The 17,751-nt window shown below is 49.9% G+C and overlaps 1 protein-coding gene across 2 annotated transcripts in view; it reads left to right on the top strand.

Moving 5' to 3' along the window:
* The first annotated feature begins 8,180 nt into the window (after positions 1-8,180).
* MALL (mal, T cell differentiation protein like) overlaps positions 8,181-17,751 on the top strand; it is a 31,697-nt gene continuing 22,126 nt past the window's right edge. The window contains exons 1-2 of one of the 2 annotated variants that reach the window (XM_043918753.1): positions 8,181-8,254; positions 9,016-9,213. In XM_043918753.1, coding sequence (XP_043774688.1) covers positions 9,140-9,213 — 74 coding nt within the window. In that variant the 5' untranslated portion in view covers positions 8,181-8,254; positions 9,016-9,139. The remainder of the gene's footprint in view (positions 8,255-9,015; positions 9,214-17,751) is intronic. The other variant, XM_043918754.1, reaches the window with a different exon arrangement.

The following is a 17,751-nucleotide window of genomic DNA, read 5'->3' as shown; positions in this document are numbered from 1 at the left end:
AAGTGTCCTAGGAGGGGGTCACTTTTAGAGGTCCATTGTATTACGAAACTCCTGGGCTGCATCTCACTTCAGTTCAGTCGCTCACTCTTGTCCGACTCTTTGTGACCCCGTGGACCGCAGCACGCCAGGCTTAGGCTTCTCTGTCCATCACCAACTCCTAGAGTTTGCTCAAACTCATGTCCATCGAGTCGGTGAGGCCATCCAACCATCTCATCCTCTGTCGTCCCCTTCTTCTGCCTTCAGTGTTTCCCAGCATCAGGGTCTTTTCCAGTGAGTCAATACTTCACATCAGGTGGCCAAAGTACTGGAGCTTCAGCTTCAGCATCAGTCCTTCCAGTGAACATTCAGGGTTGATTTCCTTTACAGTTGACTGGTTGGATCTCCTTGCAGTCCAAGGGACTCTCAAGAGTCTTCTCCAACACCACAGTTCCAAAGCATCGATTCTTTGGCGCTCAACTTTCTTTATGGTCCAACTCTCACATCCATAAAATCCATAGCTTTGACTAGGCGGACCTTTGTCTGGAAAGTAATGTCTCTGCTTTATAATATGCTATCTAGATTGGCCATAGGTTTTCTTCCAGGGAGCAAGGGTCTTTTAATTTCATGGCTGCACTCACCATCTGTAGTGATTTCGGAAGCTAACATCTCAGTTAGCTTCTGCTAAACCCTTAAGGGAAACAATTTTGGTCTTCATCTCAGACATTCACGTGTGAAAGGGGCACAGATGTCATGAGAATGTGGCCTTGGAAAAGAGATTTCAGCGTGTCTCCATCCCCCAACCCCACCCTCGGTGATGTGTGGGAAGCAGCGTGTCCAGGCACCATTCATTTGTCTAACATAGCGAGCTGCCTCTCCAGTTCCCTAGGCTAAGCCTGCCTCCCTCCGAGACTCTGACCCTCCCCAGCTTCTGTGACAAGAAGGGGCTCCTTCCTTTGCAAAGGAGGTGGTGTACAGAGTTTTCCCATTCTGTCAGCGTTATCTCAGCTTAGGCGCCCATTGTATTATAAGCAAGAACATGAAACCACGTCACTCCCCACCGTGAAGGTCATTTTTCCATGGAATCTTTCATTCCTAACGGCCACAGTTTCATTTTTCTAATCATTTAGGTTATTCTTAGCATCCAGTCAAAGGTGGGGCATTTTATGAAAGAAATGATGGCCAGTGAATTCCTTTCAATGAGTGCACAGCGTGGAGAGAGGGAGCTTTCTTTAGAGGGTGTTTTCACAGACTGTCTTCTGTGTTCATCTGAAATGTGTCATGACTGACGAATGTAGCCAACTTTAGTGTTTCTGACACATAAGAAAAACACAGGAGAGCAAACAGTTTCAGCAAGGCTTGGGCCCAGAAGCGAGACTCAGAGGCGGTCAGCCCGCAGGGAGGTGCCGGTTCCGCAGGGGCGAGGCGGGCTGTGCCAGCGAGAGACTGAGGTTCTCGCTTCAGTCAGCGGAGGGTTTTTAAAAAAGAACAAAACAATGAAACCTCTCTGGCTTTTCAGTGCCACTTTTTAGCTTCCAAAACAGGAAGAGGTTGTCAAGGAGCCAAAAGCATCCTGGAAGTGAGTCCTGGGGCGGGGGGTTGTGTCCAGGAGTGTGGCTTGGAAACACAGTGAGTTAACTGTGAACCCAGGTCGGGGAGTGGTGGGGGTACACCCAGTGCGGGGTGCCCCTGTGAGGGGAGTCCCCACATCAGAACCCTTGTGGGGGAGCAGGGTTCTAAACTGTAAACGGTGCCACCCACCACCCCCACTTCCAGCCTCATGCAATAGACGGAGTGTCACATCCAATGGGTCTGCTGGAGGCGGTGGGGAATACCGCAGTTCCCTGGCCTGGGCTGCATGGTGATGGGTGGGGCACCTCAGAGCAGGTGCCACCTCAGTCCCAGGGGGCTTTATGGTCTAAGACTGAGGCAGGACAACTCCCCAGGGGCCGGCTGAAACGCGTGACACCACGTACAGACGGAGCAGGTTTGACTTGCCAATGCGGTCAGCACCCGGGCAACCCCAAGGGAACCGGAGGGCGCTGGAGGTGTCACCTGCCAGCCCAGGGCTTCGTCAGTCCACAGTGCTGCAGGACATCCTTCACCGTGGACTCGCTCACTTCCGCTGGTATACAGCATTCCAAGTTGGGAGATTTATTCGGGGCCTGGAGGTGACTAGAGCCGGCTGTCACCTAGCTGCTTTGTGTTCTGTCTCTTCAAAGCAGAGAATCCGAGGCAGAACCCTACTGACTCAAGACACCTCGTGTCTGAGGTTTACAGTCGCCCATTTGTTCATTTGTTCATTCATTCACCCCATGTTTGCTGAGAAACTACTAGCAGCCTGCAATGCAGGAGACCTGGGTTCGATCTCTGGGTCTGGAAAATCCCCTGGAGAAGTGAATGGCAACCCACTCCAGTATTCTTGCTGGAAGAATCCCATGGACAGAGGAGCCTGGGGGGTCTACAGCGCATGGGTTGCAGAGTCAGACACAGCTGAGATGACTAAGCACACACTACCCTCCAGGCACAGCATTTGGCTCTGAGGACCTGGTGGGAGCAGCCCCCGCTGGGATCCCTGTCCTGACTTAGCGATGCCCAGTGTGGAAGTGATCGTGCGTGAGAACGTGAAGAAGGGCACAGCCAGCCAGAAGGGCCTCCCGCTGCGTCTTTCTGCTGTCGCTGCCGTGTTTAAACCCCAGCAGTCCTCTGGCCGGGGCATTGCGAGCCCTGCCACAGGCGCTAAGTCAGCGTCAGTGGAGGTGATCCCCTAAACTGCAGTCTCGCTCTGCAGCACCACCGCCCCATGTGGGGACCACCCTCCGCTCAGTTTGCATGAAAACTCGCCCTCTGAACTCCCACCATTCGCTGTCTGAAATTCAGGAACACGTGGATGTAATAACTTGTGGCTCCCTCAGGAGCCAGACTTGCTGGCTGAAATTCTGATCGTTGTTGCTCAATCGCTAAGTCGTATCCGACTCTGCGACCCCATAGACATCAGCAGCGCACCAGGCTTCCCTGTCCTTCACTCTCTCCCTGAGTCTGCTCAGACTTATGTCCGTTGAGTTGGTGATGCTATCCAGACATCTCATCCTCTGAAATTCCGATGTGGACGGGGAGGAGTGGCACTGTGCTGTGTCAGATAGGACAACGGAAGCCTCAGATTTGATGCCTCAGCGGCTGACACTGAATGAGCAGGTGGGGATGAGGTGGAAATCAGAAATCACAGGTGGAACACAGTTTGAACTCGGGACTTTGGAAACACGGCTAATGTGCAGTCCATTTCTCATGCTCTGGAGACAGACTGAACCTTAATCTCATTTGTGTCTGACTTTGCCAACGAAGATTAACTTTGCAGAACTTTGTCCTTTTGAAGAGGCCACTTGGGCGATAACAGAAAGGACTCGAGGCTTTCTGAGCCCTCCACCAGGTAGGGCTCTCTGGGTGACCCCAAAATTGTCGCATGAGTCTGTCCTCTTCCTGCCAGCTGCCCTCTGACCTTGAAGAATTCTGTGCCTGACTGAAAGGGCACCGGGGACCAGATGGCCCCAGACACAGCCATTAACCACAGCGTCCTCCCAAGCCTGGTCCTTTGGGCATGTATGTTCTAACTCCCTCATATGAGGGTTGAAGTGACCTTGATTGGTTGAGAGAGTAATTGCAATGCAACTGTGTCTGAGTGAACAGGCCAGAGCCTGTGGGACATGAGTGTCCCTGCAGCAATTTCACTTCCAGAAATCCAGAGCCTAGAGCTGTGTGCATGGGATGTATGCCGAGTGAGGTTAAGAAAAAAGCCAACAGACAGCAACAGACAGGGTTGGCAAACAGAGACGCTCTAGGTCCTTTGTAGCATTGTTTAGCCACTGGATCAAGCCTTCCCTGAAGCCAACATTTCCTCAACTTCTCACCTACACAAGGTAATAAGTCTCCCTGGTTGTTCAAACCAATTGGGATGGGTTATTCTAACATTTGCAGTAGGAGGAATGGGTACAATGTCTGTTCTTTCCCCAAGCATCTCCGGCTTTCTCCTGACCTGCCCCTTATCTGTTGGGCAACCAATAAATCTTTTCTGAAAAATGTATAATGTAACTTACTCAAGAGGAGACAGTTTAAAGAAGAAGAGACCAAAAAAAGAGAGAGAGAAGCAGTTGTCTTCAAAGTCTTTCTGACCAAGAGGGTAGAGTCAGTCATTTGAAAGCCTTTGTTGAGTGCTTAGTCTGTGCCCAGAAATATTCAATGTGAATAACGTCACGGCTTCTCTGAGGCTAACATCGTAGGAAGGGGCAGGGGTGGGAGATAAGCAACAGGCAAATGAATCAATAAACAAAAATATGAGGGAGTGGGGCTTCCCTGGTTGTCCAGGGGCTAAGACGCCGAGCTCCCAATGCAGGCGGCTCGAGTTCTATCCCTGATCAGGGAACTAGATTCTCCATGATGCAACGATGCAGCCAAATAAATAAAGACATAAATTTTTAAACATTTTTGAGTAAGTGCTATGCAGAGAATCAAAACAGGTTGGTGGAGTTTGGACTCTGGTCAAATAGAGATGGGTATTTAAGCGTTTTCTTCCCACTAAATGTGACAGAAGTCCTAGACACAATGCATGGAACAGCTTTCTGAGGACTCTGAAAAATAAGTAGAAGTGGGAAGATTTGGGAAGGAAAACAGAACTCCAAATACTACCAAACTAGTGGTGGGTTTCCCATTTTTTCCCCCTCCAGTATCTCCAGGCCTGGACTCAGAGTAACATGAAGTCCAGAATGTGCATGGGATACAGATGAAACACATCTCCAAAAAAGTGCTCCATTTCTGGGCTTAGGACTGGGAAAGAGAGCCTGTACTGGTCAGACGGGGGCTTCCCTGGCGGCTCATCGGTGAAGAATCTGCTTGCGATGCAAGAGACCCAGGTTTGATCCCTGAGTGAGGAAGATCCCCTGGAGAAGGAAATGGCAACCCCCTCCAGTATTCTTGCCTGGAGAATCCCATGGAGGGAGGAGCCTGGGGTCACAAAGAGTCAGACGTGACTCAGCCACTGAACCACCACCACCACCAGCACTGGTCAGAGTAGAGAAATCCCCTGTTTGTTTGCATTTTTTCCCGTTCTCTCCTGCCCTCGACCCTAGGCAGTCTAGTCACTGTTGAGCAGTGGCAGCCAGACAGGTGCCTACACTTTGAGGAGGAGAGCCCTTCTCCCTGACCAAAGGGACTGCGGTCCTAGCAGCATGGTGGCAAATCCCTCCTTCGCTCACTCTCGATTTCTCTCTGTATAAATATATCTTGTTGCTCTTTGGCCTGCATTGCAGGCACGTTCTTTACCAGCTGAGCAACCAAGGAAGCATAGCTGCCCCTAAACAACACACCAGAGGACTTTATAGCTGAGCAGCACGGTCCCAGACTGATCCCAGGTCCAAGGCTGCACACACACCAAACAGGTCTGAAAAGCGCTGCACCGCTTTAAAAGATGAGCCGATGCTGTTCGGGAGATTTCATGCCAGAGAAGGTAGGCAGGAACTTGCAGCCTGCATCTGATCAAGCTAGTTGGCTGCTAAAACAAACAAAACAATTTATTTAAAATTAATTAATTTTTGGCTGCACTGGGTCTTCATCGATGCGCACGGGCTTTTTCTAGTTGAGGCGGGTGGGGGCTGCTCTCTAGTTGCGTGAGAGAGCTTCTCACTGCCGAATCTTTTCTCGTGGAGCGCAGGCTCAGAAGTTGTGGCACATGAACTTAGCCACCCTGTGGCATGTAGGATCTTCCCATTCCAGGGATCGAACCCATGTCCCCTGCATGGGCAGGTGGATTCTTAAGCACTGGACCACCAGGGAAGTCCCAACATTTCCTACAGGATTTAAAGAAGACCCATAATCCCATAACATAATATTCAAATTTCCCAGGATACGATCCACAGTGACTTGATATTTGAAGACCTAGGAAAATCTCAGTATCTTTCAAAGGGAAGAAACAAAAAGCAAGAGATAACAACGCTGAGATGACACAGTCGAATTGAGACACTGAAGTAGTTTCTTACAACCGTGCTCCAAGAGGTCAGAGCAAAGCCCCTCAAAATGAACAGATGGATAGATGGTCTCATTGGAGAAACATTTGATATGAAAAGAACCAAACTGAAGTTTTAGAAATAAAAAATAAAACCAAAATGAAAAAATTAATTTGGATGGGCTCAACAACAGAATGGAGATGATACTAAAAAAAATTCAGTAAACTTATAGCTCAATAGATCAATATAAATCAGTATAGATAGACCAATACAAATTGTCCAACTGAACAAAAGAAAGGAAATAGATTGAAAAAATAAACAGATCTTTAAGTATTTGTGGGACAATTCCAAATGGTCTAACATTCTTATCACCAGAGTCTCGGTAGAAAGACAGAAAGAGTGTGGTGCAGAAAAAAAATTTTTTGAAGAAATAATGGCTGAAAACTTTTTAAATTTGGTAAAAGACTTAGAGTTATGGACTAAAGAAGGTTAGTGAACAGCAAAACAAGATTAACTCAGAGAAAGCCATGCCCAGCCATGACAGAATCAAAGCATAAAATGAAAGACAAAGGAAAAACAGTCTTGAAAGCAACCAAAGAAAACAATTTGAATTACTGAGAATTTTGCATCAGAAGCCAGAAGTCAGAAGGTAGTAGAACATTTTTTTAAGTGCTGAAAGAAAACATAAAACTGACACCCCAGAATTCTATATTCTACAATAATACTGTTTAGGAGTAAAGATGGAATAAAGGCATTTTCAGATGAAGGAAAACTAAGGGAATTTATTGTTAACAGACTTGCTCTGAAAGAAATGCTATTAATAAATAAAGTTCTTTGGGCAGAATGGGAAAGACACCAGAGGAAAGCTTGGGACTTCTGGAATGAAGGAACAGCAGCAGAAATTGTAAATATCTAGATAAACGCATTAATTTTTTTCTCTTAAAATATATATGATGGTTGAAAGCAAAAATCATAACATTATCTGATGTGCATATGCATCTATAATATATATAATCCCAGTAAGTATGCCATACTTTGTTGCATATAATAAAACATGACTTGGCTAAATAGAAAATGTTTGTGGGTGGTGGTTTAGTCGCTAAATCGTGATCGACTCTTTGCAACCACATGGACTGTAGCCTGCCAGGTTCCTCTGTCCATGGGATTCTCCAGGCAAGAACACTGGAGTGGGCTGCCATTTCCTTCTCCAGGGAATCTTCCCGACCCCAGGATCTAACCTGTGTCTCCCGCATTGGCAGGCAGATTCTTTACCACTGAGCCACCAGGAAAGCCCTATAGAATATTTTAAAATATGCCAATTTTTTTTTACAACTTTGCATTGTCACATCTTCACTTCTTAACATACGAATTGTCTCAGAAGGTAGAAGAGGCTTGGGCTCTGTCAATCTCTCAGGAGCTCTGGCCTCAGGTATTAGCTTCGCTTTGCAGATGAGAAATGAGCCGGAGAAAGATTCTTATCCTTCTTGCCTTCTCTGAGCTGTTCCCATGAATGCTGCGTTGTTGGTGGCCAAGTACAAGGTATCCTACAGCCCAAGACAGTGGCCACGGGTGAGTTACAGCAGTCAGGAGAGGCGGCAAGAGGTGGGAGTCCTAGGCAGCACCTGCATGCTACATCCATCCTGCAGGCGAGCGGGGGCTGGAAGGAGGTGGGATCAGGGCCTCACTCCCTCGCCAGATCCCTGCAGGCCAGGAGGAGGGCACAACCAGACTGGTTCAACGTTTGCTCACGAACACTTTGCCTCTCTTTGCAGTGCCTTTGCTGTAGGCTCATTCGTCCCATCTCCCCTGTTCCCTGGCTCTTTCCCAGCTCTCCCCCAACCAGGGGAGGTGGGGGAGGCAGACCCTGGAAGGCACTGTCCTTGCTCAGGAACTGGCCTTCCATGGCGGACATCTCCTGACCCCAGCTCGCAGGGCGGTCCTCTCACATCCCCTCCACTCCAATGAGAAGGAACCCCCCACCCTCACCTTGAGCATCCCCATCGGACTCTGGGGCGCTAGGCCATTCTCCAGGGTGGCCGAGTGGAAGGCAGACAGGCAAAGGGCCCACATCTCCAGGCCCTGTCTTTAGCAGGAAAGGAGCCTCTTGGCCGCTGGGTCACAGCCCTGGAGGCAGGCAGGCAGGCAGGAGACAGGAAGGAACTGGCCTGGCTGCAAACCCAGCTCCCCGGCACCGGCTCGGTGCAGGGGCCAGGCAGGGAGGGGAGGAGGGCTCTGCTTCCCACTGGGGTAGATTCATCCCAGAGACGGAGGCCTCCATCCGCTGGGTGAGAAAACTAGGGGAGAAGGCCAGTGACAAGAGTGCAGACAGAGAAGGAAGGGCCACATTGCCAGGGCCGGGCAGGAGTCGGACTGGCGTGGGGTCCTCAAGGATGGAGCAGGGGCAAGCGGGGCAAGCTGTGACCTTGACTTGACCGGGCAGAGTCTGGGTCTCCTTGCTCGGAAAAGAAGCAGAACAACCATGAGTCGGGCTGTAGGGAGCCCCAGAGGGGTCTGAAGTCTCCGTGGTTCCTAGGAGGTCCTCAGGGCTTCTCTGGTGGCCCGGACAGTAAAGAATCTGCCTGCTGTGTGGGAGACCTGGTTCAATCCCTGGCTTGGGAAGATCTCCTGGAGAAGGGCATGGCAACCCACTCCAGTATACTTGCCTGGGAAATTCCATGGACAGAGCAGCCTGGTGGGCTAGAGTCCATGGGGTTGCAAAGGGTCAGACGCGACTGAGCGGCTGAACACAGCACAGCACAGTAGGTCCTCAATGAACGGACCTTGTCACAGCGGGCAGCTCGGCCTGTTCTGGGCACCAGGTGCAAGTGGCTGCTGCAGCTGGCCTCCCCTGCAATAGCGTGCCTGGGATTCAGAACTTCCTTGGAGGAAAAAGTCTAGGAAGAGGCTCCTGCTCGCCTTCCTGAGCGGCTCTGCCGCAGCTGGTGGAAGGCCCGTCTGATGCACAAACCGCATTTCACTGAGGATTCTCTTGGCCGCAGCCAGTGGAAGGACCTGCTTGGCTGGAACTTTTTTTTTTCCCTTCCAGGCGACGTCTGATGGGTGTGTCAGGCAGGAGGTGATATTTGAAGGGCTGCGGGCACGGGCTGCCAAGCCAGGGCGCCAGGCAGAGGGTGAGAGCATGGCCTCCCGGGACCCGCCCGCCACCAGCCATGCCCCCTCCGACGTGCCCTCCGGGGTCTCGCTGTTTCTCACCATCCCCTACGCCTTCTTCTTGCCTGAGCTGGTGAGTGCGGCCATGGGGGCCACCTGCAGGAAGTGTGGCCGGGTGAGGAGTGGGAGGGAGCAAGGAGGGGCTGGCCTGGAGCTGGAAGCAGGCCCCTGGGGAAGGAGCACCGGGTCCAGAGCTGCCGTGGCCTCTCGTCTCCCATGGAGCTCAAGGCCTGGGGTCCCCTAATCCCTCCCAGAGCACCTCTGGGCTTCTTCAGAGTGAGTGGGTCTCCTCCTCCCAAAACGAAACCAGCTCGGGTACTGGCCAGGCCACCTGGTGATCGGAGGCCGGAAGGAATCGCTAATGTGTCCTGGATCCTCAAGAAGATGTTGGGAATGGACTTCTATGTTGTGGTTTCTTTCCTCCAACTGCTTGCCTTCTGTACTTTTTTAAAGTTAGAAACAGGGGCACTCTGTCTTTCCTTCTGAGAGTAACCCTTCCTGTATTTTCCTAATTGACACTGAACTTTGACTTGTGTGGACTCCCCAGGGGAGGTTGCTTGAGACAACATGGGCCATAAAACAGTGAGACGCCCTGGGTGCTCTCAACGACTTCTCACTGCCTTGCTTTCCGGGTCTCTATGGCCAAGTTGGCCCCAACCTCTGCCGAGTTCAGAATGCTCATCAGAACCTGAGTCCACTCTGAGCCGGCTGTCACCATGTCCTCTTCACTGATGGGGACACAAGCCTGGTGAACGATTTAGGGCAGAGGAGCTTATTTCAGTCTTTGAATACCTTCTGAAATATCTAGCTTGTGGGAGGTATTTTCTTTCTTTCTTTAAGTTCATTTATTTTTAATTGAAGGACAATTGCTTCACAGTATTGTGTTGGTTTCTTCCAAACATCAGCATGAGTCAGTCACAGGCTTACCCGCGTCCCCTCTCACCTGCACACCCTTCCCACCTGCCTCCGCGTCCCACCCCGTGGGTCGTTACTGGTTTGAGCTCCCACTGGCTGTCTAGTGTACATGTGGTGATGTACATTTCCATGTCGCTCTCTCCATTCCTCTGTGGTGCTGCCCTGAACTGACAGCACTGGCCTTAGGCAGGGTGGTTCCAGCGCCCAGCTGAGCGGGAAGGTCCTCTCGGCCTGTCGTCTGCCTGGAAGGCCAGCCCGATTGAGCACCTTTTGGCATAAACTGGCTAAAGGATGCCCATTGGTGGCAATAAGAAAGGGAAGCCAGGCGGGGTGGGCCCGGCATTTGGGTGGCTCCAGCTGAAACCCCAGCCAAGAATAGGTTTCTGCCAGGCCTGGGTGTACAAGGGAGGGCGTCCTACCAGACTAAGGCATCTTTGTGCTCCCGAGCGTTCTCTGGACCAGGCGTGCCCCTCGCCTTGGAACAACCACAAGAATGGCCGGGGTGGGGGTGGACTTCCCCACGTGTTTGGAGCACGTGCTCCGTGTCAGTCACACCAGCCACTGGTGATAGGACCCCTACCCTGCCAGGTTCCCCGTCTGCTGGAGGAAGGCCCATGAGCCCTTCCACGATACAGTCAGTCGATGCTTGGCAGGTGGCCAGTGTCCTGGGCTGGGTACAAGCAAGAAGAGGCCGTCCAACCTTGTCAAGTCAGAGAGGAGTCCCAGCCTACCACCTGGGAGGCAACTTTGCAGTTAGACCTCAAAGGACAGGCTGAATCTCCAGGTTGCGGGGCAGGAGGGGGAAAGGCCTGGACTCCAGGGGAGGCCAGCTGGCAGAAGGCTGGAGGGATGGGATTTCCAGAGTAAAGACTGCAGGGCCATCTGGTCAGTCACCCCCAGGATACTGGGCTCCTGCAGATGGAATTTCTGGGGAGAGAAAAGTGCATGATTGTGCTGGGCTCTAGGGCTTTAGGTATCTTAGGGGGTGGGGTATTGTCACTGATTGCATTTCATTCATTTAGTTTTCTTTTGAAATAATTTTACGTTTATAGCAATGTTGGCAATAATAGTAAGAGTGCTCCCATGTACTCTCTACTTAGCTTCCCTTCAGGGCCACATTTACATAGTTCAGCTGTCAAAGTCAGGGAATTAGCATCAGTATTAGGCTATCAACTGTTCAGATTGTCCTGACAGTCCCCACAAATGTCTTCTTCCTGATCCAGGATCCAGCTCAGAATTCTGAGTGGCATTTGGTGGCCATAATTCCTTCATCTACTCTTTTTTTTTTATTAAGTATATTTAATTTTAACTTGATTTTCTGGTTACATTTCATTTCTTTTAAAAAAAACTTTTTGTTTTGAATTGGGGTATAGCCATATACAAGCTATAAGGGACTCAGCCACACATACACATGTATCCATTCTCCCCCAAGACCCCTTCCCATCCAGGCTGCCACATAACACTGAGCAGAGTTGCATGTGCTATACGATAGGTCCCTGTGGTTATCCTTTTTAAATATAGCCATGTGTACATGACCATTTCCATTTCCATGACCATTGTTTTTTTTTTTTTTTTTTTTTTGATGTGGACCATTTTTAAAGTCTTTATTGAATTTGTTACAATATTGCTTCTGTTTTATGTTTTGGCTTTTTGGCCACCAGTCATGTGGAATCAATCTCAGCTCCCTGGGATTGAACCTGCATCCCCTGCATTGGAAGGTGAAGTCTTAACCACTGGACCACCAGGGAAGTCCCTCATCTACTTTAATCTGGACCAATTCCCACCATCTTTGTCTTGAGTCTTTTGAAGAATACTGATCAATTGTTGTGTACCATGTCGCTCCATTCAGCCTTGTCTGATGTTTCCTTATCACAAATTTAGTTTTAATTCTCAAGGAATCCTTATTCATTATTGAACACTTAGAAGATTACGGAAAGAAATATAATCCATATATATGCGTGTATGCATGCATGCTCAGTCATGTCTGTCTGACATAGACTGTAGCCCACCAGACTCTTCTGTCCATGGAATTCTCCAGGCAAGAATACTAGAGTGGGTTGTTATGCCCTCCTCCAGGGGATCTTCCCAACCCAGGGATTGAACCCATGTTTCCCACATTACCAGTGGATACTTTACCATCTGAGCTACCAGGGAAGTCCAAGAATACTGGAGTGGGTACCCTTCTGCAGGGAATCTTCCCGAACAAGTGTCTCCTGCATTGCAGGCAGATTCTTTACCAGCTGAGCTACCAGGGAAGCCCATTTATACACATATGTGTGTATTTAATGAATTTATTCTGTACCTGCTCTTTTGCATATGCTTGTTCCTTAAATGAGGGTTCCTAGCATGGAATATGGAGAAGGCAATGGCAGCCCACTCCAGTACTCTTGCCTGGGAAATCCCATGGACGGAGGAGCTTGGTAGGTTACAGTCCACAGGGTCACTAAGGCGGACACGACTAAGCGAGTTCACTTTCACTTTTCACTTTCATGCACTGGAGAAGGAAATGGCAACCCACTCCAGTGTTCTTGTCTGAAGAGTCCCGGGGACAGAGGAGCCTGGTGGGCTGCCGTCTATGGGGTCGCACAGAGTCAGACACGACTGAATCGACTTAGCAGCAGCATGGAATATAAGACCAAGCATGCATCATATCTGGGGTGTGGATGGAGAGGTAAGCAGGAGAGGAAGGGAGAATTCCAGGTGGTGATTGATTCTGTTTTGTTTTGTTTTGGTCACGCCAAGCAGCTCACAGGATCTTAGTTCCCCGACCAGGGATCGAACCTGAGCCCCCCTGTAGTGGAAGCTTGGAATCTTAACCACTGGATGGTCAGGGAAGTCCTGGTGGTTGATTCTGATCGCCATGAGCAGATGTGCTGGGCTAGAGAGGAGAGAGCAGGGCCAGCCTAGCAGAAGTCCCCTTGTCCTGGGCCTCCTGAGTATGCTGACTGCTTCCACACACAGAGCTGACCACAGAGCCCCAGACCTTGGGGTCCCAGATTCTCAGTCTGTGGACCTAAGGCATCACAGACAGCCACGTGCTTTTCTAAGGCAGAGAGCAGATTTTTCCAGGGGGTGGATTCTAAAACTGGGAGCTCAGGACAGCAAAAAGGGGCAGAGAAGGCAAAATCCGTAACCTGGATTCACAGGTGGTCCATAAGGGGGTGCCAGGGTGTACACTTGTGGTGACTGCAGGCGTACTTCCATCCAGCCACTGTGCCCCAAGACAGCGAGGGTCTTCCCATGGAGCGAGGGTCCAAAAACTCTAGGCGTGCAGAATTCAACAAGGGCTCCCTTGAGTCCTCGCACCACCTCTGTAGCCAAGAATCTCTGCCTCTTTCGTATCAATGATGATGACAGACAAGGACAGTGTAGACGCTGGGGGTCTGCATGTTCCCGGCTAGCTCTGCTCCCCGAAGACTGCTCTTACAGAGCTTTGCCTAAATAACTTTATTTTAGAGTCTTTCACACTAAAATGCACATTTTAAAACTTCTGTCATGATTATATATAAATAGGCAGATGCAAAGACATTTCAGAGAGGTCTCCCACACAGTAGTCACAGCTTTCATAATAACTCTCTACTATTTAATACAATATCAACCAGGTAACTGATGTTCATGGGCTATGTCTATATTCCATGCCATTTTCTCACGTGTGTAGATTCATGTAACCACTACCATCAAGACACAGAACCATTCCATCACCATGAAGACCTCCCTCCTGCTTCTGTTTTAAATTTTGTTGGCCACGCTGGATGGCATGCAGGATCTTAGTTCCCTGCTCAGGGATTAAACCCACGCCCCCTGAAGTGGAAGTATGGCATCTTAATCGCTGGACCAGCAGGGAAACCCTTGCTTTCATATGATGGTTCCCCGACCTTATTCTCTCTCACCACCCTTCCCCACCCTTGGAAACCACTAATTCCATCTTTGTAATTTTCTTATTTCAAGAAAGTCACAGAAATGAATAGAATCATACAGTACACAGTCTTTAACGACTAGCTTCTTCCACTCACCATAATGTCTACGCGAATGCTTCAGTTGCCCAGCTGTGTCTGACTCTCTGTGACCCCGTGGACTGTAGCCCACCAAGCTCCTCTGTCCATGGGCTTTTCCAGGCAAGAATACTGGAGAAGGTTGCCATTTCTTCCTCCAGGGTATTTTCCTGACCCAGGGATCAAATCCAAGTCCCCTGCATCTCCTGCATCAGTAGGTGGATTCTTTACCACCATGCCACCTGGGAAGCCCCATAATGCCTTTGGGGCCCATCCAAATCATGTGCATTTCAGTCGTGTGTCCCTTTTCATTGCTGTGTGATATTCCACAGTGTGGATTTACCACAGTTTGTTTAACTACTGACGTAGTGAGAGGCATTTTGGTCTTTTGCAATTTTTAGCTATTCTGATAAAGCTGCTATGAGCGTTCACATATAGGCTTTTGGGTGGATGTAAGTTTCACTTTTCTGGGTAAATGCCAGAGTGAGTATGATTTCTGTAAGTGTCTGCTTCATTTTTTATTAAGAAACGGACAATCTGTTTTCCAGAGTGGCTGGACCATTTTACATTTCCACGGGCAATGGATGAGCCTTTAGAGAGTTTAATGTTTAAGTCTGCATTTTGCTTGGTTTATGGTTGAATTCAGATTTCTCATCTGAAAACAGTATTAATTTCAAAACCTAAGTTCCAAGCTTGAGGAGGCTTTGAATCGGTGCATTTTAAGGTGAGAGCAGACGTTGTTTATTTCCTCTCTCCATCTCTCTGTGAGTGTGGGAGTCTGCTGGTGCCAACGCTGGGTGGGCAGGGGACCAGGTGACTCACAGCCTCACTGCCTGGCTCTTAACAGCAAACACTGCGGGCGTCGGGCCTGGGGCAGGGAGCACGTGACCCCCTGAGTCCCTGCCTGCTCTAAACTGGCTCATCAGCTTTTTTTTTTTTAACAAGATGAAAGGGTGAACATAGGACTAACCCCAGCGACTACAACTAGGGAGAGTTTTATAAATAAGAGTGCAAGGAGTCCAACCTTTTCACTAGTTCACTTATTAATTAGATACTTGACTCATTATAAAGAAACAGCTGGGAAGGTTTCTAGAGAGTCAGCTGATTAAAAGGAAAGATGATTTGAACACCCTGTTCGGTGTTCAATGTTTTCAGCTTTTTAATTTGCCTGCACAATGGTCAGAAGGAAATATTCTGACACCCTCCACCCCCTCTCCCAACCCACACTCCCCCACCCCCTCCCCCAGAAGCTCATTCCAGAACCTTGCAGCTGGGAAGTTCACCTTGATGTCTTATCCACATCCCCATTTTCACATGCAGTTCAGCCGATTTCTTTTTCTACTCTGTCTATACATAAATGGGCTTCCCTGATGGCTCAGTCAGTGGCCGAGAATCCACCTGCGATGCAGGAGATGCGGTTGGATCCCTGGGTTGGGAAGAACCCCTGGAGGAGGAAATGGCAACCCACTCCAGTGTTCTTGCCTGGAGAATCCCATGGGCAGAGAAGCTGGAGGCTACCGTTCGTGTGGTCACAAAGAGCTGGACACGACAGAGCACACACGTAAGGCAAGGCTGGATGTAAAAGCCTGTCTGAGAACTTACTGAACCCTGGAGCCATCTGCCAACTGTGTGGGGTTGAGAGAGGGAAGTAGGGCTCATCTCGGGCCTGGCTTAGGGCAAGCAGGTTCCTTCCTCTTTGTTATAACACTTCTTTAGAAGCTGAGTTTTCCAAAAGGAAAAATCCTTTCTCCTGTTTCCTTCTGCTCCGCTTTCAATTCTCTATACTTCTGGGAAGCAGCAAAAGTAAACTCAGTTTGCTCCAGCTTTTCTTCATCTTTTGGGGCATCTGTCCTTCCCTTCATTCCATACCTGGTCCCCGGCCTCACCCCCTCTGACCTCGCCTGGCCCCTGCAGGACCAGGGGATCAAAGGCCTCCATGGCCAGGGTACCACTGAGACCCAACGAAATGATGCCCATGGAGGCGCTGGGAAGCTGCAATAGGAAGAGGGCACCGGGAAGAAAAAGTGTGAGGCTGGGGGAGAGCAAGGCTGCTGAGAAGAACTGCAGAGGAGAGGAGCAGGAGCAGAGAGGAGCCACGTAAGAAGGACCCAGATTCCAACTCCCCAGAGACCCGGACCCACTTTGGCTTCCTGGCCCCAGGCCCAGCCCTTCCCCTCAGAGGCCCCTGATGTGTCCAGGTTCAGTCACACAGTCAGTTGAGGGGGATAAGCCTGGCTCTGTTGCTTAGTGGCTGTGAGACCCTGGGCAGGTGACTTAACCACTCTGAGCCTCAACGACGGGGCAGCATCAGCAAAGATCTGCTAAGACAACTCTGGGTTTGCAGTAAGGACTTTCCTGGAAGCATCCACACAAGAAATGTGAGCCCACACCACGTTATTGGTGGTGGTCATCCAAACCTCTTACTAAACACCGTGGGTCTTTGGGCTTCCCTGGTGGTCCAGTGGCCAAGACTCCTCACTCCCAGTGTAGGGGGTCCAGGTTCAATCTCCAGTCAGGGAACTAGATCCCACACACCGCAACTAAGAGTTTGTATGCCACAACTAAAGACCTGGCACAGTTAAATAAATAAATACAATTTTTTAGAAAGTGTGAGTCTCTCATGAACAAATTTCAGTTGCAAACCAAGAAATATTTACTGAGGTATTACTATTGTTCTAGATTCATGCTTTGCTCTCAGGGGGTTACAAGAATAAAAAGACACTAATAAACAATAAAAGGGATATGGTAAGTCATGGATCCTGTCTTAAAGGGGCGATGCATGAACATTAAAGAGCACTCTGAGACAGGGAAAAAGTAAGGGTGCATAGCCTCACTTGTTAAAGGCTCCTGGAGTGTAGGGACGCTGTCAGGACAAGCTTGCTCAGGGTGAGAATTTGGTATTCTTTCCAGGGTTTGGATTAAGGGATTAGATATTTGCTTGTTCTTACCAGGGCTTCCCAGGACTCAGAGGAATGTATACACTCAGACTGTAAGGAAATGTATACAAACGTGTACACTCAGACTGCAAGGAAAGAGGAAGACAATCCCACTTAAATCCCATGTATTCACTCAACAAATATTTATTGAGCCCCTACCCCATGGCAACCACAGGACTGTAAAGAGGCAGAAGACAGACACGGCCCCCGCCTTGGGGAGTCTGATGCCTGACGGGGGCAGATGGAGCCTAGGTAGGAAGGACAGTAAGTGGTGCCCGTCATGTTTGGGAGAGAATGGAATGCCCAGGAATTTCTGCCCGCAGATAGGATGCAGCCTAGGGGATTGTTCGCACCATTGCTGCAAGGCTGAAAGGGCAGAGAGAAGAAGCTGAAGCCCCAGACGCTGATGAGTACACGAAGCGACTGCCATGCACCCAGGAGTCACGTGAGGGGGGGCCCCACCCAGTGGGCTGTGGGCCTCGTGGGGAGGGGGTGTGCTGAGGCCAGTGGTCTCCCCAGAGCAGAGGCACAGGGACCCTAAGGTTGGGGAAAACCCCAAGGAGTGATGGCGACAGGACCTAGGAAAGCCTCCTTTCCTAGTCAACCCCCTCAAGTCCTCCCAGGGCCAGAACCTCGCAAGAATCCAGGTTCCAGACTTGCCTGATGGTCGGCGGCTCACTCCGTGCTCCCAGCGCAGGGGGCCCAGGTTCAATCCCTGGGCAGGGAGTTAGATCCCAAATGCTGCAACTAAGGACCTAGTCAAATTGT

Source organism: Cervus elaphus, chromosome 11 (genome assembly GCF_910594005.1).
Source record: "Cervus elaphus chromosome 11, mCerEla1.1, whole genome shotgun sequence".
Lineage (NCBI taxonomy): Eukaryota > Metazoa > Chordata > Mammalia > Artiodactyla > Cervidae > Cervus > Cervus elaphus.
The sequence above is the reverse complement of the archived record's forward strand: the minus strand, read 5'-3'. Positions and strand labels throughout refer to the sequence as shown.